Source organism: Leopardus geoffroyi, chromosome C1, assembly GCF_018350155.1.
Source record: "Leopardus geoffroyi isolate Oge1 chromosome C1, O.geoffroyi_Oge1_pat1.0, whole genome shotgun sequence".
NCBI classification, from domain to species: Eukaryota; Metazoa; Chordata; class Mammalia; order Carnivora; family Felidae; genus Leopardus; species Leopardus geoffroyi.
Window position 1 is genome coordinate 104,586,140 of NC_059328.1, and position 27,157 is coordinate 104,613,296.

The following is a 27,157-nucleotide window of genomic DNA, read 5'->3' on the forward strand; positions in this document are numbered from 1 at the left end:
TGTATATAAAATAAACTCTATTCTCTGAGATTTCTGAATCTTCATCTTTCAAGGAAAATGGCCATGTGCAGAAGAGCTGATGAATAATCTGCAACGTCATTCTGACTTACTCTTGACCCAAATCCTTGACATTTTCTTCCAGCTGCTGCTGACTCCAGTTGTCCACAGAATGGGGGTGGGGAGAGGAGAGGGTTAGGGCATCTCGAGATTATCTGTGAATCTAGGTATTGGTGTCTCTTACGTAGTTATCAAATTTGCATGCTGAAGGGCTGTGATTTCTGGAAACTATCCGTTGGGAGTAAAAACCCAAAATGGCTGAGAAATCTGATTCTTAGAGGTGGAGCCCTCTCACTTTCAGATTTGGGGCTTTCACTGTTTTGTTGTTTTAATTTTTCTCATCAATGGGGGAATGATGTTCATGGCTGAGCTTTGTTGAAGTAAGAACTTTTCATATTTCCACTCCTAGTTCTTACCTGAAACAGAAGGGGGGAAAAAGCTAAGTTAAAATGAGAATCTTCTATTGGTTCTGCTGACACCAGAGGCTGAAGTGACAGCTAAGGAAGAAAACAGGCCATGTGCAACCTGAATGCAGTTGGTGGAGAAGCCATGGTCGGAAACTACAGTCTGGAAAGAGTTGTACTAGCAGACTAGTGTTCTAGGACAAACTAGGACAAGTATTCCGATATAAACCACTGCCCTGTGACGTGGAACACAAGGCCCCACCGCCTCATAGTGCTGAGAGCCCCACTCAATTCTGCTGCCAGTGGGTTAGCCATATCCATACCACCTCCCCCCTCAGGATCAGTTTACTCTCCATTCTACTCTTCTGGAGAAAAATGAAGACCTTTCACACCTTCCAAAAGATGTGCCTTGCTTCAAATATGTACCGTCAGAAGCAGTCAGTTCTACAAATGAGAGGTTATTTTGCATGGAAATCTTGCTCCTAAATACATGTCTTTTTTTTTTTTTTTTTTTTAAATAGGAGGGTGGTACCAAAGGAAGAGTCCCAGAATGTGCAGGGTCCTCAGACACCATCTGTAATACTGTGGTTTATAATAAGAAATGTAAATTTGGTCTTTGTCTCAGTTTCTGGCAGAACTCCTAAACCGCTTGGAATTAGTCTTTTGGTATATTAATACGGCGACATTTAGAAAGTGCCAGAAGGATGGAGGTTGATTACCAAGGGAACCGACCATGTGACAGGAGGGTTGTAAACTTTTAGTCTCATCCCCCCTGACCTCTGGGGATGAGAGAGGGGCTAAAGATGGAGTTCAACCATCAACAGCCAAGGATTTAATCAATCATGCCTATGTTACGAAGCCTCCATTAAAAACCCAAAAGGATGGGGATTCAGAGAGCTTGTAGGCTGGTGAACACATAGGGGTGCTAGGAGAGTGAAGCTCCCAGAGATAGCATGGAAGGTCTGCACCCTTTCCCCAAGCCCTGCCACATGCTTCCTGAGTTATATCTGATGTGGGAAACAAAGGTAGAAAGAAGTATAAATAAAATTAAATTTCCTTATAACCTGCAGCCCACTGATAAATACTTGAGGCTGGCAGAGTGTGACACTCCTCCAGGAACTCCCTACTGTCTTAATGTTAATGATTTGCTAGAGGGAAAATAACCTTAGCTTGACAACAGCTAGGCCTCCAAGTTCCTGTGAGTCTTCTTTAGCACATGAAAGTCCTTTCTGGGGTGCCTGGGTGACTCAGTCAGTTCAGCGTCAGACTTCAGCTCAGGTCATGATCTCACAGTTCATGAGTTCAAGTCCTACATCAGGCTCTGCTCAGAGCCTGGAGCCTGCTTTGGATTCTGTGTCTCCCCCTGTCTGCCCCTGCCCCACTCGTGTTCTGTCTCTCTCTCAAAAATAAATAAACATTAAAAAATAAAAAAATTAAAAAAAAAATATGAAAGTCCTTTTGGAAACTTTCCTTGTTTTTACCTTCCCCAACTCCCAAGTAATAACCAGTTGCTCTTCACAGTCCCAGTGCAGCTCCTCTGGTCCTGTCCTCGTGCTTTAATAAAATCACCTTTTTGCACTGGAGAGGTCTCAAGAATTCTTTGTTGGCCATTGGCTCTGAACCCCAATACTCCAAACCCCAATACTCAAAAAGTATTGAACCCCAGTACTTTTAAACCAGTAATCAGAGCGCCTGGTTGGCTCAGTCCGTAGAGCACGTAACTCTTGATCTCGGGGTCATGAGTTTGAGCCCCACACTGAGCACAGAGATTACTTAAATAAATAATTTGAAAAACATAAAATAAACCAGTAATCTAGTAAGTAAAATATTTCTCTAAGTCCTGTGAGCCACTGTAGCAAATTAAACCCTAAGAGGGGGTTCTCAGTCAACTCTGATTTCTAGTCAGTCAGATGTACAGGTGACAACCTGGATTTGCTACTAGCATCTGGAGTGGGGGTCAGAGGAGTGCAGTAGCACAGGACTAAACCCCTAACCTGTGGAATCTGGTGCTATCTCCTAGTAGGTAACTTCTACCTCTGGCCATTGAGGAAATAGCTAACTACTTTAGCTATTAGTATTAGCTAAAGCCACAGGACCTATAAATGAAAGACCTGAGGCTAAAATCCATGCCTCAAGCCTTTTCACTAAATCTCTAAATTTAAGAAAAGGGAGAAGAAAGGCTCCAATCTGGAAAAAGGTAACAGGCTCTACAGTCTATTGAGTACCATGTTTAGGACAGGAATAAGGCTTTACAGAAAGTTTCATTTAAGTATTCTTGTAAAGAGATTAGAGAGAAAGAAAGAAATCAGAAAGAGAAAAGGGAAAATTAGCAAATAAAGAGCAAAGTTAAACCTTGGACTGATCCATTTATACTCCGTATTTTTTTTTCTAATTTTTAAAAAATGGTTATTTATTTTTGAGAGAGACAGACAGAATCCAAAGCAGGCTCCAGGCTTCAAGCTGTCAGCACAGAGCCAGACGTGGGGCTCAAACTCACGAATTGTGAGATCATGACCTGAGCTAAAGTTGGACGCCCAACTGACTGAGCCACCCAGGTACGCCCCTACACTCTGTATTCTGTATTCAGAGCTCCACATCAGGCTCTCTGCTGTCATTGCAAAGCCCACTTCAGGTCTTTTGTCTCCCTCTTTCTCTGCCCCTCCCCCGCTTGCACGCACATGCATGCGCCCTCTCTCTCTCAAAACAAACAAACAAACAAACAAAAAAACCACTAAAAAAAACCCTCAAATCTTATCTGAATTTCCTTTATCTGACTAGAGCAGAACATACCAAAAATACAGGTGCCACATGAAACCCTACTTCCAAGGGAGTTTCCTGGGAATTCAGCGGCCATGGAGACTGTTCATCACCAAGAGAATCAAAAAGTTCAATACAGTTTTCCATACCTTTCCAGTGAAGCCCTTTGTTAAATTGGTACATAAATGTTTACCTCTGGGTGTTCTGGGAATTATTAATTACTAAGCAATTACCACATGCATGTGTAACTGAACCTTGTCTTTTCTCATGTTTATCTATTGTTAGTTAATTCAAGGTCCCTGGACCATTCAAACCTAAGTAGGTAGAGGAAAAATTCCCCCCCAGTACTCTCTTTTAGGATTTTGCTTAATGAAAAGACTAATCAAAAGCAAAATTTTTCAAACTGCAACTGGTAACCATTAGTAGGTTGTCAAGTCAACACTGTAGACTTTACTACAGACTTTACTTAAAGAATCAGGAAGGAAAATACTAGATAAGACCCATTACATACAGTAAGGGCTTTTTTTTTTTTTTTTAACATGACACTGGATCACAAAGAATTGTTTTTTATTGTGTCTTGTGATCAGAAAAATCCGAGAAACTGCTCTAGATAGACTGGTTACAGGTCTAATCTATATAGCTACCTCTTCTTTTCTCTTTTTTCCATGCTATACAAACAAGCCTGTTGAGAGAGGAATGCAAATCCCATCAATGACTAGTGTTCGGCTTTCCTAAGAAACTGTACACCTGGGATACTTCTGTATTGGGTGACCGTGGTAGACTGACGGTCCTTCCTTTTGGTAGCCACATATTTGAATCACCTAGGAGCTTTTGAAAACTAATATCCCAAACACACATGAAACCATTTTAATCAGAATCTCTAGTATGGTAGCTAGGCATTTGTGTTAGGCAAAACCAGGTTCTTATAATGACAACGTGATTTAAAGCTACTTAGGAGACCTGCCCTATTTCCCATGGTTCTCTTTGTTTCTCTCTAGCTGTCCTACCATGGCTTCTTTCCCATTGGACCTAAAGATTTTAATCTTCCTTCTTATGGTCTCAGGTGAATTTCTTTCTCAATTGGATTTCCAAGGGAAAAGTTTCCTTCTGTTTATCTACCTGGGCCTTTACAAACCTCGCCTCTGCATTTCCTTTTTCCAAAGCTAATTCACCACAAAGGCCCCCTCATGTCAAGTAGCTAGGCTTTCCTATGCCTGGACCTGGGCATGATTTACATGGGTAAATGATTTACAAGCAGGGTCAATGGGTGCTGTGGGATTGACAGAAACTCCCAGGTCCTTCCAGTTCTCTAAGTCATCAGCCAAGTGGTTCTAGTAATCCGAGGACAATCCTATTCAGAAGAGTCCTTGGAAAAAAGCAGCACAGGCATGAAAAGGTAAAAGGAATCTTAGGTGACCTAAACTGGTCCCTAATAGATTTGGCAGGGATATCTACTGAGGTGGGCATTGCACACAGCAAAAACTCAAAAAATACTGAGCCTGGTGTATAGGGGATAGGCTGAAGGTATTTTGCAGGTTTGTAAATATTTTTGTCAATCTGAAGGTAATTTGGTTTGGTTTTGCTTTTCTCCTCAATGGTAAGAGTTGGAAACCATAAGGTGACTGGAATATTGTTTGAGTGCAATAGATAGTTTGTATTTTGTACCAATATTTTATTTTCTTTATACAAGTTTGTCTTTTATTACCAATATAAGCTATACTTATTTCGATTTTTTAGTACTTTTATTTTCATCAGTTTGAAAATTGGGGTTTTGCTCTTTTAGGCTTATGGCACCTTTCTGGTCCTCATACTTCCTCAAAGACTACTGACTTAGAATCTAAATTCTGTTTCCTTGCTCTTCCAGCATTCTAAGACAGAGTTTATCTAATTTTGGCAAATTTTACTCAATCAAAATAAGTATTCTCTTATGTCTTCTCACCTCTGAGGACTGTTCTTTTCTTCTAAGCCTTGCATTAGTGAGGTGTGGTTTGTACCTGAAAGGTGAATTTCCCAGAGCTATTCATTCCTGGAGCCTAGAGTCTGAGGACCTGTAGAGGGAGCACCTAGGAGGTAGCCCTCACTATATTGAGAAAAACTATGAGAATTATGAGTCAAGAGGCTTTGGGTAGCTGTGGCCTCCCCATCATCTTTTGTTTCTATAGCTGGGTAAGGCACGAGAAAAGAAAGCTCTGAGAGTGACCTCCTCTTGTGGTTTCTGACCACTTACCTCTGGAAATACGATTCAGGTGAGCCAGAAGGCTCAGACTTTCTTTCCTGATATCTCTGTTTTCATTGTACAGCTGGGCAAGGGAGTCCAAGCTCTCCCTGTAGAAGTCAGAAGTATATCCTATTGCAGGAAATAATTAGCAGTTTAGGCAAGTTCCACACATTTGCTTAAGATAATGCTTTCTGCAATTCCTTTTCCCCTTCTGTCTCAGCCCAGGAGAAACCTCTGGGGATTCAAAGGTTGGAACTTCAGCATTATGGGGCAGATGCTTAATTTTCACCAGGCCCTGAACAAATGCCAGCTTATTCATTTGTATTTCACACCCAACGGCTGAAATTATGAAGGAGACTTTTCTCATTAAATAGTTGCTCCTTTGATATGGAAAGAGTCCCAGTCACTGTTCTGGCCCAGCCTGAGACTGGGAAATGATGGCCTCTGCGTGAGTACAATGTAAAAGGAAGATGTGTGGAGAAGAACAACCTTGAGAACAATGAAGAGTAACCAGGACATTAGGGAGGGGGGTAAGGATGACAGCAGCAGAGACCCTCACTCTGCTGAATGAGGTGCTCAGCAACCTGGGTTCTACTGAATGACTGCACAAGAGGAGAAGAGCAGCAGAAAGTGTACAGCTTAGGAGTCACAAGAAGGCTTTTGGAGGTCAGATAACTCTTAAGATGGAGGGACAGCTCAGTCTTGGGGCAAACCTCTATCTGAGCCTATTTACTCATCTAAAAAGTAGGAATGTTAATACCTGCCCTATTCTCCCTAGTTGGGCCATTTGTAAGAATAAGTGAAGTATAAAGCATGTCAAGTTCTTGAAATCTGTGAAGCCCTGCAACACATTACAAGTCCTTAGAAAGATACATATTGCCAGAAGCAGACAGACTTGGGACTCCCCTACCGTTTCCTTGGTCAGAAATGCTGAGATGATGTGCCAGCTTTTCTTGAAGGCAGGCATTGATGAAAAGAATTTCCCTCAGGTGCTGGTACAGGTTCTGGATCTCATCTTCTGCAGCCATTCCACCAGGACAGGGAATGAGGTAGAAGATGGAGAATCCTTATCACTAATGGGGTGGCCAAGGGCCTCTCAGCAAGATCCCTGCCTTGCACCATTCTTCTGCCAACTTCCGCTTTCATCAGGAAATACCTGGGAACCTCCTGTAGGAGCCTGCAGGCCTTCAAACAAAGCATGACCCAGTGCTAAGCAAACTCCACAGGGCCACCTCCCATACAAGGATATGGGAAGTATAAAGGAGGTTGATATAAGGTGGTAAAATATGGAATCAGCCTTCAGAGTAGGGCTTATCTAGTACTGGGAAAGGTGTGACCCCTCTTATATAAGACTTTTGGGTACTAAGGAATGTCTCTACTAAATATCTCTCCCACATGATTTGTGTCTGAACGTCATTAATAGAGGACAACCTCCCACTACATCTCAAAGTGAAATGGGAATGAGGAAGCCTTTGTAAGGGGATTGCCTGAGTAAGAAAAGGCACCCACCACTGGCAAAAAGACAAAGCCTGACATGGCTTATATCACTATTAAAAAACTCAGTTAACAGTGAGTGAATTAATATAGTCTCTTTCTCATGCCTACAAGAAGACATAAGACATATAGTTCTCTAATAATCCAAACTTTTATCCCCAAAGGAAAGTCAAATAGTCAAAAAAAAAAAAGGGGGGGGGAAGGAAATGAAGGTTGAGGCTTTAATCTACACACACCCATGAGGCCACTATCCCGAGGGGCTCTTACATGCCTGGAGGAGCTACACTGGCTAGGTGGGGCTTTTTTAGGAAAGGGGCATGCTTGTGGCATGGCTGCTAGACCCAGCCTTTTCTTCAGTAGATAGGCTGGCTGTTGGTTTTAGATTAGATTACAGTACTGAGACTAAACCCACAGACATTATTTAAAAATGGTGCTACACGTAGGATGGGAACCCTGGCCACTTACCCAAGGGTTGCCAAGAGCTGAGCCTTGTCTTTAGGGAAACCACTTGATGCTCTGGTACTAAGATGGAACCTTATGAGGAAGCAAGCCATCTGAGGGGAGATGGGGACTGCAGTCATGATAACCGCACCTCCAAAAATATGGGCAGCACTGCCAGTATTTCTCAGCTAGAAAAGCTTAAGGGACACTCTTCAGGAACCATAATCAGCAAGAACATTCCCAGAAAGGTAAGTTGCTTCGTCTTAGAGGAGGTCTGTTAGATTCTGTGCACATGCTGAAATAGTGGCACACAGTCCACCATCATCTCTCCATTCTCCAATCTGGCTTGCCTAGACTCCATTAGCTTGCAGATGCCAGTGGGGGACAGAGTGACTGAGATGAGGTGTGGACCACGAACAATGCAACAAATTACCTGCCCCACCAAGGACCTGTATTTGAAACTTGGTCTGAGCTGCACGTCCAGCCTGATAGCTTTTTCAAGGTTAATCTTTAGGGCCTGCCTACTAGATGGTCTCACTCAGCCTAAACCAAGGTGGTAAGCATGTAGAAACTATTGGAGCTTTATTCTCCAGTCTTGTGTTCCTTTATTCTCTTTATAATGGAAGTACTCACTGGTGACTTCCACAGCAGAGCTGGCTTCCTGCATGTCAAGCAGGAAGGAACTGCTGCGGGGAAGCTGGTGAGAGTCATGGCGACTGGAATGAGTCAAATACTGTTCATCTAGTGAGGCTTCCAGGGCTTCATTCACTTCTTCCTCCTGGAGCCCCCTGCTGAGCCTGGGGAGGATGGCAGGGAGGTAAGACAGGAGATTAAACTGCGGCAACCTGGAACCACAGCTTCGCAGCTGGTCCCGTCTGAAGCTCCTGGAAGCCACACCAGAAAGCAAAAAGGCCATCTGGATGAGAGAGAAAGCATAGCAATCCACTTTGACGGGTTCATGAGCCTAGAACTGGGATAGAAGGGGGCAGCAGGTGCTCAGTGTACTGACCTCATAACATGTGGATGAGGAAGTAGACTCAACTATTCTAAAAGGCACTTATGACACACAGAGACCTAGAATATTGGTTTTAAAATGCTGCGGACAAATTTTGTTTACTATCGTAGGAAGTTGTCCACTGAATGCTGGCTCCTGTGACAATGTCTCACTTTGATTTTTTTTTTTTTTTTTACCATACACATTTTTAGAACACAGACACCAGGGATCTCTGGCTAGTTTATCTTTATGTCAGACTGACTTTAGCTAACTAAACTTGATGAATTACTAAGAAATGGTAACCAATACAAGAACTTACCATGAACAGACAACATTGTTTAAAAGGGCACATCATTGGGGCACCTGAGTGGCTCAGTTGGTTAAGTGTCTGATTTCAGCTCAGGTCATGATCTCACGGTGTGTGAGCCCGAGCCTCATGTCTGGCTCTGTGCTGACAGCTCAGAGTCTGGAGCCTGCTTTGGATTCTGTGTCTCCCTCTCTCTCTGCCCCTCCCCTGCTTCCACTCTCTCTCTCTCTCTCTCTCTCAAAAATAAACAAACATTAAAAATAAATTAAAAAAAATAAAAGGACACATCACTATATGATGAATGAATGAAATAGGTACAATTAGTGGTTTCGGTTTTTTTCCCCCAGATCTGGGACTTTGGCCTCTTGGTCACTTGCTTCTAGAATCTTCCCTATACTTCACCATTCCATTATCAGCCCTTTTGTCCTTCAGTTACCTGGGTGCCAGTGGCTCCTGTCTATCTTCATCCTTCTTATCATTGTGATTTTCTGAGAACCAAAAAACAGAAACAGCTAGTCAGAAATTGAGCAGATCCCATTTCACACATTACAAATATTAGGGCCTATATGATCAGGGATGTAATACTCTACATGTTTGTTTAGAATGCTCTGGCAGAGAAGGCTTAGGACTGTATCTTCAGAGAAGCAGCCTGGCAGGCTTTCTTGAGCAAACTGGACAGTAAGCCTTTGTTAAGGGGGTTTTGTAGAATGCTCTGGCAGAGAAGGCTTAGGACTGTATCCTGGTGTGGTGAATAATCACCATGGCATCTGCTACCAAGTCAAGGCAAAAAGTTTAAAATGTCTGCTGTTCACCAGTGCTTGGAATACTTGTTCAGTTGCCTTCTGGACTTCTCCAGTTGTAACCTTCATTTTTGCCCCATAGCAGATGGCTAAACTGCGGTTGTGTGTCCTATTAGGCTTTCATAAAGAACTCACTGCAGTCTCTAAGGAGCAAAAACTTCTGGAGAAACCACCTAACCCTTCCAACCCAATGACTGGACAAAGGCACCTGTGCATGTCAGTGAGTGGAGAACATGAAGAGAAACTTCTCTTTTTTTCTTTTTCTTCTTTCCTGACCCGGCTTAGAGACCAGCCCAGTTGCAGAACTGCCTAAACCTTAAACCACAAAAGAGAATCTAGCTCTCTGATCAAAAGAACTAGGAAAATGGGATCTCTTGCCTGAAAAGTGTGAAAAGTGCCCCCTTTTATTTTCTATTTCTCAATTTTCTTGCCTCCTTGCTCTTAAAGTAGCCCCAGTCATTCAGAACTGCAATACAGTGAGGGGGCACCTGGGTGGCTCAGTCAGTTAGAGCATCTCTGACTCTTGACTTTGGCTCAGGGCATGATCTCATGGTTCGTGGGTTCCAGACCACCCTGCCACCCTCCCTACCCCTGTCCCCCAGAGTGAGGTTCCATGCTGACAGTGCAGAGCCTGCTTGGGATTCTCTCTCTCTCTTTCTCTCTCTCTCTGCCCCTCCCCGGCCCTTGTGCACTCTCTGTCTCTCAGAATAAATAAACTTAAAAAAAAAAAAAAAAAAAAAGAAAAGAAAAGAAAGAAAGAAAAGCAAAACAGTGTGAGAAGAGAAATCTCTGAGAGAACTCACTCTTTCTGAACAGAGGAACTGGGAAAAGGGACCCTGGGAAACTGGAAAGTATGGAAGAAATACCAGAGAGAAGAGAGTCTGGAAAACTGTCTATGAGCTGATAAAAGTCCCAGGGCTCATCCCCAGAATATGTGTGGAATAGACCCAAGGAATCATGGCAAAGGATGAGAAAACTGAATTACCACACAAACCAGCAACTAGTCCAGAAGAAACCTAAGGAATGTATTTGCTAGACTGACCGAAACAGCATATCAAAGGCAATGAACACTGATTTGACATTGGATACTACCTGTAGAAGGTGAGGCAGAATTTGGTCTGAACCTAATGGGGTTGATTGCCTGCTAAAAAAACAATTCCAGAAGATTTTAACAGGACCCAGAGTCTTACAATACAATATTCAAAACATCCAGAGGACCCTATAAAAGTACTCAACATAATAAAAACATTATCATTTCACTAATGAATAAAAATCACTTGACAGAATTAAACATCTACTCAGAAAATAAGGAATAAAAAGGAACTTCCTCAAATAAGTTGGAAACATTTCTTGGCTGGACCATGCCTACTCATGTTTGCATTAGGAGACATAATTTTTTTCCTCTGTTGTCAGCAGTTACTATCATAAAATAAAAAAGATTCGGGGGCGCCTGGGTGGCGCAGTCGGTTAAGCGTCTGACTTCAGCCAGGTCACGATCTCGCGGTCCGTGAGTTCGAGCCCCGCGTCAGGCTCTGGGTTGATGGCTCAGAGCCTGGAGCCTGTTTCTGATTCTGTGTCTCCCTCTCTCTCCGACCCTCCCCTGTTCATGCTCTGTCTCTCTCTGTCCCAAAAATAAACATTGAAAAAAAAAAATTAAAAAAAAAAAAAAGATTCGTTTGTTCATTCAAATATGAATAAAAGAAACAAAAACAGAAAGGGAACTTCCTCAACCTGATAAGGTACTATGATCATTAGAAAACTCAATATTAATAAGAATATCAATTCTTCTCAAACTTTTCATAGATTGAAAGCAATGTGACTCAAAATCCCAGAAGGATTTTGTTGTTTACAGATAATGGCAAGCTGATTGTAAAATTTATATGGAAAAGCAAAGAACCTTATTTTTAGGTAGAGTGTTCTTAGATAGAACTACAAAAGCATGATCTATAAGTTGTACTTCATAAAATTAAGAAATTCTGCTTTCTGAAAGATACGTTAGGAGAATGAAAAGATAAGCCACAAACTGGGAGAAAATATTTGCAAGTTAAATATCTCATAAAGTACTTGTATCCAGAAATGCAAAGAACCCTCAAGACTTGATAATAATAAAACAAACAAATCAATTTTAAATGACAAAATATGAACACTTGGTTCACCAAAGATACAAGGAGAGTCAACAGGCATATGAAAAGAACCTCAAAATTATTAGTCATCAGGGAAATGCAAATTAAAACCACAATGCATGGGTGCCTGGGTGGCTCGGTCGGTTAAGTATCTGACATTGGCTCAGATCATGATCTCACGGTTCATGAGTTCGAGCCCCGCATCAGGCTCTGTGCTGACAACTCAGAGCCTGGAGCCTGCTTCAGATTCTGTGTCTCCCTCTCTCTCTGCCCCACTCCCACTTGTGCATTTGAATAAATGTTAAAAGAAAAATCTGTTTTAAACCACAATGCTATGCCCTCCCCACACTTATTACAATTGCTAAAAAGACAAAAAGCAAAAGAACAACAACCTGAAAATATCAAAAGTTAATATTGGGGAACAGCTGTAACTTTTATACATTGCCAATGGGATCTGAAATGGTATAGCCACATTGGAAACCAGTGTAGCAGTTTCTTCTAGGTTAAACGTGCATTTACCACATGACCCAGCAATCCTACTCCTAGATATTTACCCAAGTGAAGTTGAGTGAAAACATATTTTCAGGGGCTCCTGGGTGGCTCAGTTGGTTAAGTGTCCAACTCTTGGTTTCTGCTCAGGTTATGATCTCACAGTCGTGGAATCAAGCCCCAAGTGAGGCTCCACACTCAGTGCTTGGGATTCTCTCTCTCTCTGTCCCTACCTCTCCCTCTGCCCCTCTCCCCCACTCATTCTCTCTCAAAATAAAGAAACAAACATTAAAAAAACCCCACATATTTTCACACCAAAACCTGCAGGTGAATCTTTAGAGCTATTATTCATAATAGCCCCAGACTGGAAATAATCCAAATGTTCTTCAGTGGATGAATGGATAAATAAAAGTGGTATGTCCGTATAATGGCACAGTACTTAATAGTAAAAAAGGAAACCAACTACTGATACATTCTGGAGATGGAAAATCTGTAGGGACAGAAAACAGATCCAGTGATTGCCAGTAACTGGGGTTGGGCACAATGGCTGACTACACAGAGGCACAAAGGAACTGTGAGTGGTGATGGGACTGCTCTACATCTTGGTCGTGGCAGTGCTTACAGCACTGTACGGATTTCTCAAAGCTCACAGAACTGACACTACAGTGGGCCAATTCAGTGTAAATCAATTATCCTTAAAAGAAAGAAATGTCTGTGGGGGCTCACCTTGGGCCCAGGTGAGTGCCCCTAGGTAGTTCTACCTAATAGCATCACTATCAATAGGCTGAGAAGGGCACAAAACAGCTGGACAACTGGCTAAAATGTCACTCTTAGAGTCATATGGAAGCATGGAGACTTATGTGAGGCTAGGACCTTGGGAGGAGCTAAGGGTCTCCAGAACCTGTAAGCCAACTTACCAGCGATGAGTTTGCTGGCAAGGCTCTCTGCCAGCTGGCTTCCTTGGGCCAGCTGCTCACAGAATCTCTGTCCCTGGTAGTAGGGAATGTCAGCATTCCTGAGGAGGCCCTCAAAAGACTTGACTATGCTCTTCGTATGCTGAATGAAAAGATAACAGACACCTTTCCCTTCTCGTATCTTCTGTCGTAAGTGGGTCAGTTCTCGGGCATGAGCCTGAATTAGGGTATCATGTTTCCTAAGGTAGGAAAGAAAAGTAAAATATAACAGTGCATGTAGTGAATGATAGGTTGTGGGAGTTTCAACAGAGACATCTCTTAGAATGCCCCTAAGGAATTCCCCAACTTGAATTCTTATACAAGTCATGTGACTTGGCCTGCCTGTGGCAGAGGGAATGAGGAAACAGCATTGGGTTTGTTTATTGTTTTATTAGCTTTGCTTTGAAAAGATGCCCCTTTAGTTCCTCAATTCAGACCACATCCATTTCCATGGAATATATACTACCTAGCATTATACAGAAAGTTGCACGCACACACGCACAAACCAGATACGGAAGTGTTGGATGGGTACGTGTGGTGTTAATTCAAAGGATGAAAAGGAAAATCAATGTAAAGGTCAAGAAGGATAACATTCTTTTGAGTGACATGAAAAGGAGTAATAATCAGTAAGGAGGCACTTAAGAGTAAATAAAGTTCTGAGTAACAATTATATCACTCTAAGTGGGTTTTCACCATTTTCTAATTATTATACAAATATTATGCACAGATTCCAATCTAAAAGTGTGAGCTCTGCGAGGCTAGAGACAGTGCCATGTAGTACCCAACTTACAGTACCCAACAGAGTGTACACACACAAGTAGGCATTCGGTTAATACTTAGAACCACATAATCCTAAAGCTGGACTAGATATTTAGGTCTACCTCATCTGATGCCTGAATCTCCTCCCTGCTGTCTACTAAATTATATTCTACAGATTGTCTTTCAAATTCTATTCCATAGAGCTCTTAAAAAGTGTCAGAGTTGGTGAAGGCATAGACTAGGGAGCAACAGAGGCTCCAGACCTATGCCTTCTTCAATCAAGTATCTCTGCTTTAGGAAGTTTTATACATTTGAGCTTCTCAGATTCCCTTTCAACAAAGGGTTAAAAGACATCTGGAATCCCACAATCTCCCCTATATTTGAAACAATCTGAGGATGGACAAGGCTAGTCCTCAGCACATTAATAATCCATTTTCCCAGACTGCTTGATTATCTATCTGCCCAACAGCCCTACCAGTTAGTGCTCCACATAGTATGGTACTTAGAAAAAAAATCAAAGTTGAGAAGGAGAAACATTTTTATCATGAAAAAGGCACTTTGGAAAACTTGGGAAAATCTCTCTCATGGTAGAAAATGTTAGTCCATTAATGACAACTACCACTCCCGTAAAAAATAAAAGCAAGTATAATGATTACAGAAAATATTTGTTGAGAGCTTCATATGCATAGGAGATGGTTTTAACCTGTAATCATGTGTCTCATCTTCATAACCCTCTGAGGTAGATACCGTTGGTATTTTTATTTTGCAGGTGAGGTAGCTGAGGTAACTGAAATGCAGGAAAGCTGAGTGAATTTGCACAAGGCCACCCAGCTGGAAGCCACATTGCTAGTATTCCATCCCTGGCATCTGTCTCCATTTTATTCTTATGCTATTTAAGAGAAAACCCCAGAGACCAGACTGTTCTCCCACCCATTCTCACAACCCCGACGGTTGTCTTTGTCTGGTTCTGTGCCTGCCAGATACTCTCCTGCCCTTCTCCTTGCACATGCGCTCTCTATACTAGCAGCCCGCAAGGCCCACTTAAGACCGTAATTCACACCCTCCCGCACAGGCACCTCCTTACCCCAGCCTTGCAGCTGGGCTCCTCTTCTCTGCCAGCTCTCCCTCAAACCGCGCTCCCTCCTCTAGCACGGATTCAATGAGGGCTTTGTGCTCTTCACTCTCTGAAAAAAAACAGACACACCTGCCTCAGTGGAAAGCTGGACACGCTGCTCTGGTCACTGCCTTCACACGAGGAGGCAGGGTCCACCCCAAGGACAAATGTAACCCCATTACCAGGCTCTCTGCTGGGATTTCCACATTTCATTCCTCAATCTCCCAGGCTACATGGCATTTGATTGCTCCCCATCTTAGATATGGGGAAAGAGAAGCTCATGGGCAGGTAACTTGCTCAACTGGATTCAACTGGAATGAGACAATCCCTGAGGAATTCACATCCCCTGAGGTCTGACTCCAAATCTTGGGCCATTTTACCAAGCTTGGTAGCCTCTGAAATAAACCATTAACCTGGGGCATGAAGTAGTGATTTCCTGTGTTTAGGATGTCTCCGAAGATTGTCAGACTGATGGTTCTCCCACGTTGAGAGTTTCAATAATTCCCTCAATAGTTCAAAAATTTAAAAGTTTATCTGGATACAAGGGTGTAAAATGTATATGGAGGGGAAAAAATCTGAAAGACGTATGTTCAAATGCAAACAGGTGTTGTGTTAGGTTAGAGGGAGAGAATACCCGGTGCTTGCCATTGCACTGTCCTAGGTTTTTGAGAATTATCATGTAATCATCACAACTAACTGCAAAGGCAAATATTCTTACTACCATCACAGGTGAGAAAACTGAGGCACAAAAAGGATAACTTGGATTTGGACCCAGAAGTCTGGCCCCAGGGTACATGCTCATAATTACTGTACTGTATTATCTTTACACCAAGATCTAGGGCAAGATCTCTTTACTAGCTCCAAAATATTTGTCCTACAATTGTGATTTTATAATAAGTGATGTAGAAAAAAAGCCCTTTATTCTTCCACACCCCAAAGCTCATCTTTTTCTTCTTTAATAAGTAGGCTTTTTTAAAATTTTTTTCTCCATGTAAGTTGGATAAGCAAATTTCATCCTCTACTGATTTACTGAAAAATTGTAGGAATTTGAAAGCAAACTCAACTTCAATGTCAGCAAGCATCCTCCTCTACTGTTCCTGTCTCTCATGTGTCCTCACTTCCATCATGTTTCCTTCAGTCACTACAGCTTCCCACTGCTACCCCCCCAACCCCATGACAAACACGTGTGAGACTGTCCAAGGATCTCCAAATGTGAAAGCTGAGCATGGAGAGGGAAGGGCCAGCTCCTACACAGACCTGGTCTGCTGGACTGGAGGCCTCACCCACTTAGCCTCATTCTCATTTTGGCCCTGCATCTCAAAGCCCAGATCCTGGACCAGCTTGTTGTCTGCAAAGTTCATATTCAAGGGAGAGATCAAAAAGGTGTTACAGAGTCTCTGATTTTCCTGGAAATACGTTCAATCTCACAGAGTGTAAGGGGCGGCTTCCTGGAACTTATGTGGGAAAAGAATCTGGCTCCAGGCATCAGGACTTCCCTCGGTGTTTGCTATTGATGTTCTCATCTCCAGGTATCTGGTTGAGTGGGAAACAGCTTTAAGCTCCCATAAGACAGGGAGGGTATGCTATTACACTATTATGCCAGTATGGCTAGCACAGTGCTTTGCAAACGGGTACTTAGAAAAAGCTGGAACTGAATCCTGAGATATTTAAGCCAACAGTGTTACTATATGTTTATAGAGTCTGATACATGTTCCTGAGAGAGAAAAGACAGTTTAATGCCTGAACCCACAGTTTAGCCTCTATGCCTTCCTACCCTCTCACTATAAACTTCATTCCTTTGTGCCTCAGTGTTTCCATCTTCTGCAAATTGAGAGTAACATATCCACTTCTACTTTTCCAGGAGTATAGTCAGGATGAGATTTATTTTGATGGAGAGAGAAGAATAAAGTTTGGGGAGTGTTTAGTTTCTCAGAGGGAAGATGGGCAGTCACTCTGGTGACTGTGACCACACTGGGCTTACTGTATTTCTGCAGCTGATTGGCCAGGGAGTAAGCAGTAGCTTTGGATGTGAGGAATTTCTCTGTGAGGTCTCGGAAGCTCTGTTTGGTTTTTGCCAGCTGGGAGCGCAAGTACTGGTTGGTTTCTAGGCTGCTCATTTCTGTCCTCGGATCAGAGAAAGTGGTGAGAGATTCTGCCATGCTGCAGCTGTGGCAGAAGTAGAGCCAGAACCTAGGAAGCAGAAGCCCAAACAAATAATCATAAACAAGTGAATAGGTTATGGTGACAGTTGCACTGCTGGTAAATTACTACACGCGGACCTGGGTGGCTCAGCTGGTTAAACATCCAACTCTTGGTTTTAGCTCCGGTCATGATCTCACAGTTTGTTGAGTTCAAGCCCTGCAGTGCAGAGCCTGCTTGGGATTCTCTCTCTCCTTCTCTCTCTGCCCCTTCTTCTCAAAATAAATAAACTTCAAAAATTTTCTTAGAAATAATTGTACTGTACAACTCTAATAGGTGAGTTTTATAGTATGTAAATTATACCTCAAAGTTTCATTAAGGGGAAAAAATGGACTTAAACACGCTAAAGTATGCAGATGTAATTCATACTTACTTTGGGGCTAAACTCTGTCAGCATTCCACAACTCTAAGAATTCTCAACCACAAAAATAAGGCATAAGATAGCAGAGCTCAGAGCCAAGGCTACCATGCGCAGCTTAGGCTCTGATAAGAGTGCCAGAGGAAGCATCCAGCCTGCCGGGCAACTGTCTGGAGTCACAATAACAGAACTGGAAAGTAGGGAGTGTCATGGAATCTTAGGAGCCCCAGTCTTCCAATTGCTGAGGCCATACTGATATATAAGATCACCTGGTCTGTTCTGAAGGTCACCACCAGTGGGGACCACCCCATCCCCCAGCAGCCATGGCCATGTACTGATACCACAGACTTAGCTCTTTCTAAAATTTAAGGATATTTTTCATTGTTTATTCTCGTAAGTGCACAGAAAATATGAAGGAATCAATATTTTCCCAAAATCTTTCATTATCTTAAGGACTGTCCTGAAGTCACTTCACTTTTCCTTCATGAAAAATTTAAAACTTTTAGATAGTCTTGGTGTTCTTTTTGCTTCTCTAGTTTTATTCCATACCGGTTTAATATTATAGGAAAAATTTCTGAGTATAACTCAATGTGTGAATAATTAATTTATAAGGATTTCTATCCTGTATCTCAATTTTCTTCTTGCCACAGGCTTATGTTTGCTTCTTTTCCCTCACTGAGGAAGCTTATTGGCTTTGCATTAAACTTGAAGTCAAGTTTGACATCCTTCTTCCTAGCTCCACCCTCTTCCTGTATGTATGGATTGCTTTGTGTCATAATCTTTATATACCTATTTTGTTGGGTTTTTAAAAATTATTTATTTTTGAAAGAGAGAGAAATAGGGAGCAAGCAGGGGAGGGGCAGAAAAACAGGGAGACAGAATCCCAAGCAGGCTCCGTGCTGTCAGCACAGAGCCCCTTGAGGGGCTTGAACTCACAAACCATAAGATCATGACCTGAGCCAAAACCAAGAGTCAGACAACTGAGCCACCCAGGAACCACTCTATATACATATTCTGGGATTGTCACTTATGAATTTCATTCTAGCTCCACAGGGTATCTTTCCCACTTGTCAAAGTCACTGAAAAAGTTTTTGTATATGTCTTTGAATGCATGTTGTGGCCACCTTGGGCTGACTTATAAACTGATGTTATTCTTCATGTCCAGAGCCGTTTTTGTAGAACACTGACTGATAGTTTGTGTTGACCCATATCTGTTGACTTGCGGTTGTATTCTCAGAGCATGGTAAAAATCAAGGTGATAGGTCAATGGTGGTTACTGGTGGTCCACATCATTCCTGTACAATGAGATTTAGTGACACAGAGGCTAAGGTTTTATTTTTATTTATTTATTTATTTATTTATTTATTTATTAACATTTATTTATTTTTGAGACAGAGAGAGAGCATGAATGGGGAAGGGTCAGAGAGAGAGGGAGACACAAAATCCAAAACAGACTCCAGGCTCTGAGCTGTCAGCACAGAGCCCGACACGGGGCTCGAACTCACAGACTGAGAGATCATGACCTGAGCCAAAGTCCTATGCTCAACCTACTGAGCCACCCAGGCGCCCTGAGGCTAAGGTTTTTTTTTTTATTTTTTATTTAAAAAAAAAAATTTTTTTTTCAACGTTTATTTATTTTTGGGACAGAGAGAGACAGAGCATGAACAGGGGAGGGGCAGAGAAAGAGGGAGACACAGAATCGGAAACAGGCTCCAGGCTCTGAGCCATCAGCCCAGAGCCTGACGCGGGGCTCGAACCCACGGACCGTGAGATCGTGACTTGGCTGAAGTCGGACGCTTAACCGACTGCGCCACCCAGGCGCCCCGAGGCTAAGGTTTTAAAGAGCCACACAGGTAAGAGAGAAAGTGATCCCTTGACACCTCCTTATTTCCTACAGATCATTTTCTTCCTGGTTTTGTGAGCCTGACACTAGAGAAACTTCTCTGGAGTATCTGTCTCTTCCCTTTAGCTACTTTGCTTTTCCAGGCTAGTGGCCCACACATACGTGACCATGGCCACCTCCATCTGTGTCACTGAACACTCATGACCAAGTGAAAGAAGACCAGACAGACTACCCATCCCACTTGCCCACTTGCAACCAGGCTATGTGATAGTATTGGTTTGTGAGATGTCTCAAATTAAGTGACTTCAGTCCTTTTAAATGTATTGAGGCTTCTCTTATGACTTAGTGCATGTCGATCCTGGAGACTGTTCAAAGTGCAGTTGAGAGAAATTGTATTATTCTGTGCTTATTGGGTAGAGTGTTGTATAGATGGTGGTTAGGTCATGTTATTTAAATCTTCTATTTCAGGGGCGCCTGGGTGGCACAGTCGGTTAAGCGTCCGACTTCAGCCAGGTCACGATCTCGCGGTCCGGGAGTTCGAGCCCCGCGTCAGGCTCTGGGCTGATGGCTCAGAGCCTGGAGCGTGTTTCCGATTCTGTGTCTCCCTCTCTCTCTGCCCCTCCCCCGTTCATGCTCTGTCTCTCTCTGTCCCAAAAATAAATAAACGTTGAAAAAAAAATTAAAAACAAAAAAATAAATCTTCTATTTCCTTGTTGGTCTTCTGCCTGGATCTTCTACCCATTATTGAAAGTGTGGTATTGAGGTCTCCAACTACTACTGTTCAATTGCCTATTTCTCCCTTGATTCTGTCAGTTTTTGCTTCCTGTACTTTGGGACTCTGTTAGATGCAAATGTTTTTATTAGTAGTATAACTTCCTGATGGATTAGGCTCTATATCATTATAAAACGTCACTCTTTATCTCTCCTAGCATTTTTTGTTTTAAAGTCTCTTGTCTTTTTTGTCTGGTACTAGTTTAGTCATTCCAACTTTCTTATGATTGCTATTTGCATAATTATGCTGTTATATGGCAAAAGAGATTTTGCAGATGTAATTAAGTTGTCCTTAATTGGGGGTTCTTATCCAGGTGGACTGACATAATTACATGAACTCTTTAAATTTGTGTCTAGAGGTCAGAGAGATTCAAAGCTTGTCAGGGATTCAACGAGGGAGAAACTCTTCATTGCTGCCTTTGAAGATGGAAGGGGCCACAGGCACAGAAACCAAATCCTCAGTCCTACAGCTTCATAATTAATGCCACCTACAAACATAAGCTGATGATTTAAAAAAAATTGTTTTTAATGCTTATTTATTTTTGAGAGAGAGAGAGAGAGACAGAGTGCAAGCAGAGGAGGGGCAGAGAGAGAGAGACACACAGAATCTGAAGCAGGCTCCAGGCTCTGAGCTGTGAGCACAGAGCCCGATGCGGGGCTGGAACCCATGAACTGCCAGGTCATGACCCGAGCCAAAGTCGGATGCTCAGCCGACTAAGCCACCCAGGCGCCCCACCCCCCCCACACCAAGTTGATAATTTTTTAAAATACATTTATAGTATGTGCTATACAGAGTCAGACAGACTCTCACTGTCTCCGTGCATCCTTCTTTTCTGCTTTGTACTTGCACATTACTATATCTGTCTAGATTTAGGAATAACTGCCAGTGCTTCATTCAGCCTTTTCTCCTTTTTTGCATGTGCTATGGCTCTCTGGAGCCAAATGGCACCACTGAGGGGGCTGAGCACAGGGCAGCTGGCTTTATTGGAAGCCACAGGCTCCTGATTTAGACTGAATTTCACCTGCCTACAAGGCCCAAGCACACTCCTGACAGCTTCCTGTCAGCAATATATGGATTACTGCCTAAAAGCCTTGCCCTTCCCTGGACCTGTAATGTCTTTAGTATTATTGGGGTATCTGGCCCACCTCAGAGCTACTCTCCTTCCTGGAGGTTCAGTTACTGCATCCCTACTGCATAGTGAGAAGCTACCAGGTGGCCAGCCGGAGGCCCAGCATGCAAATCAAAGTTAAATGATGATACTTTCTCTAGATCACTTGAAGTTGTAGGCAAATGTGGCAAGGATATTATTTCTAAATGTTTTACACTACAGAAACACACCAGAACTTAACCTCCCATCTTGGAAGATACAACCTGGAGGAGTGGTTGTTATACTTCAGGCCAAGCTCTAATCCTTCCAGAATCACAGTTTGGCCCCCAAAGCTGTCAACCTATGGTTTAGACAAACTCTTGAATATCTTTTATTCCAAAATAATTGCCAGGTTCCCTTTTTGTTGTTGTTTGACAGCTTCTAGATGCTAGATCTCTGCGTAGACTAGATTTACAAATCTAGTAAACAGTCCTGTTTAGTAAAATAAACAGTCCAGCAGAGGTAGGAAAAAGGATTACTGTTCTAATCTTGCATGCACAAGAGAGTCCCACAGATGCTCTGCAAGGGCAGCAAATGAACTGTGTTAGGGTCAACAGCAAACTCACACATTGGCCAGGAATCAAACCTGGGTACATGAAGCCACAACTACTGCCACTGGACTATCAATGGTCTGAATTCAAGGTTGCTTGCATAGTTCATAACATTCCCAATAGTTCGGGTTCAAGATTCAGTGACCCCAGAGCTCCCAACTACACTGAGAGCCCTTCTGTTTTTGGAGGTTGGTCTGGAAAGAACCAATTGGAAGAGAACTACACTGAAAGAGGCTAGAAATTCCCAGCTGACGTCTGCGATCCAAAATTGCCCCTGAACAAAGGTCTCCATACTCCAATGGCACCTTGGAGACATGACTACTAAGAATTCCTCTAAGACCAAGTTCTAGGACATTTCCTCCAGGAACTTCCTCAGAGGAATCTTTAGTGGTCTTTATTTCAGCTGCTACAGAACAGATTTGAATTAATTCAGAAGCCAGAAGGTCAGGCACACCAGAGTTGTTACTTCCTAATTTCTGAGCACAGGCAGAGGCTGCTTGGTTCTTTCATTATGAATCCATGTTTCAAAGCTAACACAAGTATAGTGCCCACTGCCTCAACTGAACCCTGTCCCTGGAGGTTGGGCCCTGCAAATCTTCTCCCATCACCTCTCAGGGTCAGTATGGTCCTAATGGCCAAGGGAGAGTGGACTGCTCTTGGTTGATTAACTTCTTTGATCAGTGTGGTCCAGATGCCTTCAGGACCTTGATGATTGGGAACCAACATGTTAGGGTGGTGCAAACTTTTGGGAATTTATCTTCAAGGAGTAAGACTCAGACAAAGCACAAACTTGGTCTTCAGCCATCATATGTGTTGCTGTATATTTTTCTATACTTGGGAAGTAAACTAGTGTCACCATTTGGAACACATGTAAGTGTTCTCCAGCCATCCTACCCTTGTGTGTATACCATAGAGAAAGTGTTGCCTGATTCCATGATGAGACATGGATAGGAAAGATCTTTTTAGCTGGTAGTGTCCAGGAGGTGGGAACAAACTAGATGTCTGTAAATGTGGGAATAGATAATAAACATGGTAGAGACATGCCACAGTATTCTATGTGGCAGATGGATATGATGAACTAAATATTGAAAACAGTGCTAATAGGAAGAATTAGGAAATAGAAAAAATATTTATGGAATAATCTTATTGAATCAGTTAGAGCTCAGTTTAGGAAATACGTTATCAGAAAACTATTGATTTCACCTTGGAAGGGCTGGCAAAGTAGAACACAGGTGGAAGCACTGGTACATGAAATTCAATGCCTTTCCTACCTGCTGCCTAGGAGTCAGGAAGTTTTGACTGCTGCCAATACCACTGCCTCACACACACTCTAAATTGGTGACTAGCCATGAGAATAAGGCTGCCAGCCACGAGTATCTCTAAAGAGTCATGGTTCCATAACCTTGCAACAACAGCAATAGGAAGATTGCCTCTCCTCACTTTTGCCAAAAACACATGAGTGCATCTAATCGGTAGAACATAATTTCTACCCAGAACCCAACCTGCAAATAAGTCTGAGAAGTATGATTCTTAGTTTTCTAAACTCTTCAACTAGAAGGAAGGTGAAATGGATTTTGAATGAGCCAATCCACATTTAAAGTGGTTCTAAGCGAATCCCCCCTAAAGAGAGGACCACATATTTTTTTAAAGACACACACATTTAAGGGGGCGCCTGGGTGGCGCAGTCGGCTGAGCGTCCGACTTCAGCCAGGTCACGATCTCGCCGTCTGTGAGTTTGAGCCCCGCGTCAGGCTCTGGGCTGGTGGCTCGGAGCCTGGAGCCTGTTTCCGATTCTGTGTCTCCCTCTCTCTCTGCCCCTCCCCCGTTCATGCTCTGTCTCTCTCTGTCCCAAAAATAAATAAACGTTGAAAAAAAAAAAAAAAAAAAGACACACACATTTAAATATACAAAGAGAAGTTAGAATTAAAGGACATATACTAGGGGCGCCTGGGTGGCGCAGTCGGTTAAGCGTCCGACTTCAGCCAGGTCACGATCTCGCGGTCCGTGAGTTCGAGCCCCGCGTCGGGCTCTGGGCGATGGCTCAGAGCCTGGAGCCTGTTTCCGATTCTGTGTCTCCCTCTCTCTCTGCCCCTCCCCCGTTCATGCTCTCTCTCTGTCCCAAAAATAAATAAACGTTGGAAAAAAAAAAAAAAAAAAAGGACAATACTAAACTCCTTAGAGTATGTGCTCCCAGGGGTCGGGGCGGGGGGGGGGGGGGGGGTGGATGGGAGTGGGATGAACCAAGAAAATAATGAAAGACAACAAGGAGGAAAGGGCATTCATTGCTCAGGGCACCCACCATCAAGTGTCCTGAATTAAGGAACAAAGCTTTATCCTCTGTACCTGGGATCTATGAAATCCATGAACTAATCAGTGACATGAAATTTCAAAAAATGCAATAGGAAAACAAAATTCTTTCGAAACAGACCAGTTAAAATAGGCAAGGAGAAATTATTAAGGACAGAAATCACACAGAGGTAGTGGAAGTGAAAACAACTCTCAGCAATCTCCAACCAACACTAAATACAACCAATTATAATGGATCCAAATCCCCTCAAAGTGGGCGTAAAAGTAAATTTCAGCTACAGCAGTGTGTTAGACAGAAAAAGACTACATATTAAGAACAGTACAATCTGTACCAGGCTAATTGTAAGCAAAAAAGTGAAAATATGACTCTTAAAGACAGAGGGGAGGGGAAAGTTTTTAAACTGGTTGAAGAAACAATATTTTAGCATCTACAGGAAACATCAAATTGTTTTTCCCTGGCCACCTTCTCTGGCCAAGATGGTGTCATGAAGGAAAGAAATCTTGGAATTTTCACTTTTATGCATCCTGTATAGGTCTCTGCAAAACTTCACAGCTTAAAAGCAGGGCTATTTGATCCTTGGTCTTCTCTAGACACTCAAAAGAAGCTTCAGAGGTGAGGAACTCAGTTACCACCCAGATTTTCCTCAGTAACTCAGCACATACCCAAAGATCCAGCCTCCTGAACCTTCACTGGGTGAAGAACTGGTGAAAAAATGGGAGGAAAGGGTTTGGGAGGCACTCAGCAATGAGAAGGCAAAGAGATAGCTTTAGCCAGGGAGGGAATTAACTTTCCCTAGGTCTACACTAGCTTAAGGACCAGACACAAGAGCTGATTTTTTTTTTAAGATTTTATTTTTAAGTAATCTCTACACCCAACATGGAGCTCAAACTCACAATCCCAAGACCAAGAATCACATGCTCCACCAAGTGAGCCAACCAGGTGACCTATTTTCTGATGCTTTTCTAGAAGTCTATTAATCTACTTGGAAAGAGATTTCCTCCCCACCCCCAGAATTAGGCTCTTTCAAATCAGATATTTTGATTTGAGTGCCATTACTTTACTTTACAGTGCTGCCTTACAGGAATCCCCCAGGACAGCCTTTGCTACAGGTATTTTCTATATGCTACCTCTGTTTTCCAGAGAGAACTGATGTGTAAAGCTATTTTAGAATTGCTTTTTCAAAGTCCTTCCAGACACTCTTTCTGATTAGACCTACTCCAGCAATTGTGAAACAAGCATCAGTGGTTCACTAGTAGAATTCTGGCCTTCTATGTGGGAGGTCTGGGTTCCATTCCCAGTCAAAGGAGGGTTTTCCTTGCACTTTTATGTGTCCAGTGTTCTGTTGGATTATCTATTGCACTAGCAGCACAAGTTATTACAGGGTTGAGGGTCTCAGGAGGCAATGCTAAAAAGAAAAAAGGGCAACTATACCCCCTTAGGTTAATTCCAGAGCAAAACACACTGAGGTCTAAACAAGGGATTTTTTAGAGCTCTGTCTTTGAAAGGACAGGTTAGTATGGTGGGTCCTTTTGAATACTTGAAACCAAAGCCATTGTTACTTTTTTTTCTGCTGGCAAATATCTGGAATATAGTGTCATCCGGTCACTGATTAGCATGCTGGATCTTGGGCTGGGCTGACCACTGAGCAGTGTCTCCCTATAGAGTGACTATCAAGAAATGGGAAGTCCAGGAAGGAGAGAGGCTGTGGGGCCCAGCAGACACCCTCATGGCTGGGGAGACATTAGCAGCCCAAGGAAAGGTTGTGTGGAGGAATTGGCATGGACATGAGGGAAGCTACAGAGAGGGGCCTCAGACTTTTCTGTGCGGGTAGGACCTAGATTTCGGTGGTCCTGGCAAAATTAAGGACAAGAATGAGCCCCAAGTAGAGAGCAGCCTGTACAAGAAAATCATGTTTATTTTACACTCCCCCAAGCAAGACCTTTTTTTCCGATGTTTATTTACTATTTTAAAGAAAGCGCGCACAAATGCAAGGGACGAACAGAGAAAGAGAAAGAGAATCCCAAGCAGGCTCGGCACGGCCAGCACAGAGACCACCAGGGGAACTCGCTCCGGTGAACCCTGAGATTAGGACCCAAGTCACAATCAAGACTCCCACGCTGAACCGGCTGAGCCACCCAGGTGCCCATCTAAGTAAGACTTTTGGTACGTGGCTCATTTTTAATGCTTACGTATTAGCAGCACTTGGGGGAAGGCCATGACTATCACTGGCTCTGGAGCTTTGGAGGAGACTCTGGAAAAGGAAGGCTCTTGGAGTCACCTGGTTTGTTTAAGCCAGTTTTCATCGACTCTCTTCCTCAGCAAAGAGTGGACGAGGTTGCCTAGGGGAGGCGCCCGGCCTTAGACCCTGGGGTCCCTAACATCCCCCAAATGATTCCGAAAGACAAGGGACGCAGCAACGGAAGTGGCGCGGACTGAGACGGCTTTCGAGGCAGGCTCCGTGCCCCTAGACTGGACTCGGGTCCCTCCCAGCCCGTCGCCCCTGCACTTTCCACCTACCTCGGCTGCTGCTCTGCACGCTCAGGGCCCACACAGAGTGCTCTTCGACGCCGGCCTTCCCCTCACGCCACACGCCCGCTTTGTCCGAAAATCCTGCTGCTGCTTTTGTTAATTGCCGTCTCGGAGCCACACAACCGGCTTGCTGATTCGGGCAAACGACTCTCCCGACACAGGCGGGGAGAATGACGCCATTCGCGACCCCCCGCTCCACTAGGACTTCGGGGTTTGGGGCCTTTACCCTCGGGACCCGGGGCTGGGCCGCCGTTGAGGCTTTCTGGGCTCTGCCCGTCAAACTAGCCTCTTCCGGGCCCGGCCTCCAGGGTCAGGGGCAAGGCCGGGGCCCCTCGCCGCGCCGCGCCCTCTCCCTCCGTCTGCCGCGCTCAGCACCCTTGCGTGCGGCCTGCGGATGAGCCCCCTCGACGGCGGCGTCGATTCAGTGTGTCCGGCGCGGGCGACGCGCAGCTGCGCGGTGCAAGCGGATGCACGCGGCGAGCTTGCGACCCCGCCCCCGCTGCCCTCGCGGCCCCGCGGGCCGTAACGTCCCGGCCCCAC

The 27,157-nt window shown here is 43.6% G+C and overlaps 1 protein-coding gene across 5 annotated transcripts; it reads right to left on the reverse strand.

The window, feature by feature from the left end:
* LOC123598613 (neuroblastoma breakpoint family member 6-like protein) lies at positions 1–27,023 on the reverse strand. Of its 5 annotated transcripts, none has more exons than XM_045478966.1 (9): positions 26,606–27,023; positions 16,892–17,100; positions 14,881–14,980; positions 13,002–13,237; positions 9,109–9,160; positions 8,005–8,168; positions 6,347–6,502; positions 5,446–5,565; positions 1–473 (listed from the first exon to the last, which is right to left on the reverse strand). In XM_045478966.1, exons 2-9 carry the CDS (start codon positions 17,067–17,069, stop codon positions 463–465), a joined length of 1,017 nt encoding a protein of 338 aa, XP_045334922.1. In that variant the 5' UTR covers positions 17,070–17,100; positions 26,606–27,023; the 3' UTR covers positions 1–462. The 5 variants fall into 5 exon arrangements, with proteins under 5 accessions (XP_045334922.1, XP_045334921.1, XP_045334924.1 ...); XM_045478965.1 differs by lacking the exon at positions 26,606–27,023 and adding an exon at positions 17,483–17,616; XM_045478968.1 differs by lacking the exon at positions 26,606–27,023 and adding an exon at positions 17,483–17,615 and having other exon boundaries at positions 6,347–6,451.
* Positions 27,024–27,157: the final 134 nt, after the last annotated feature.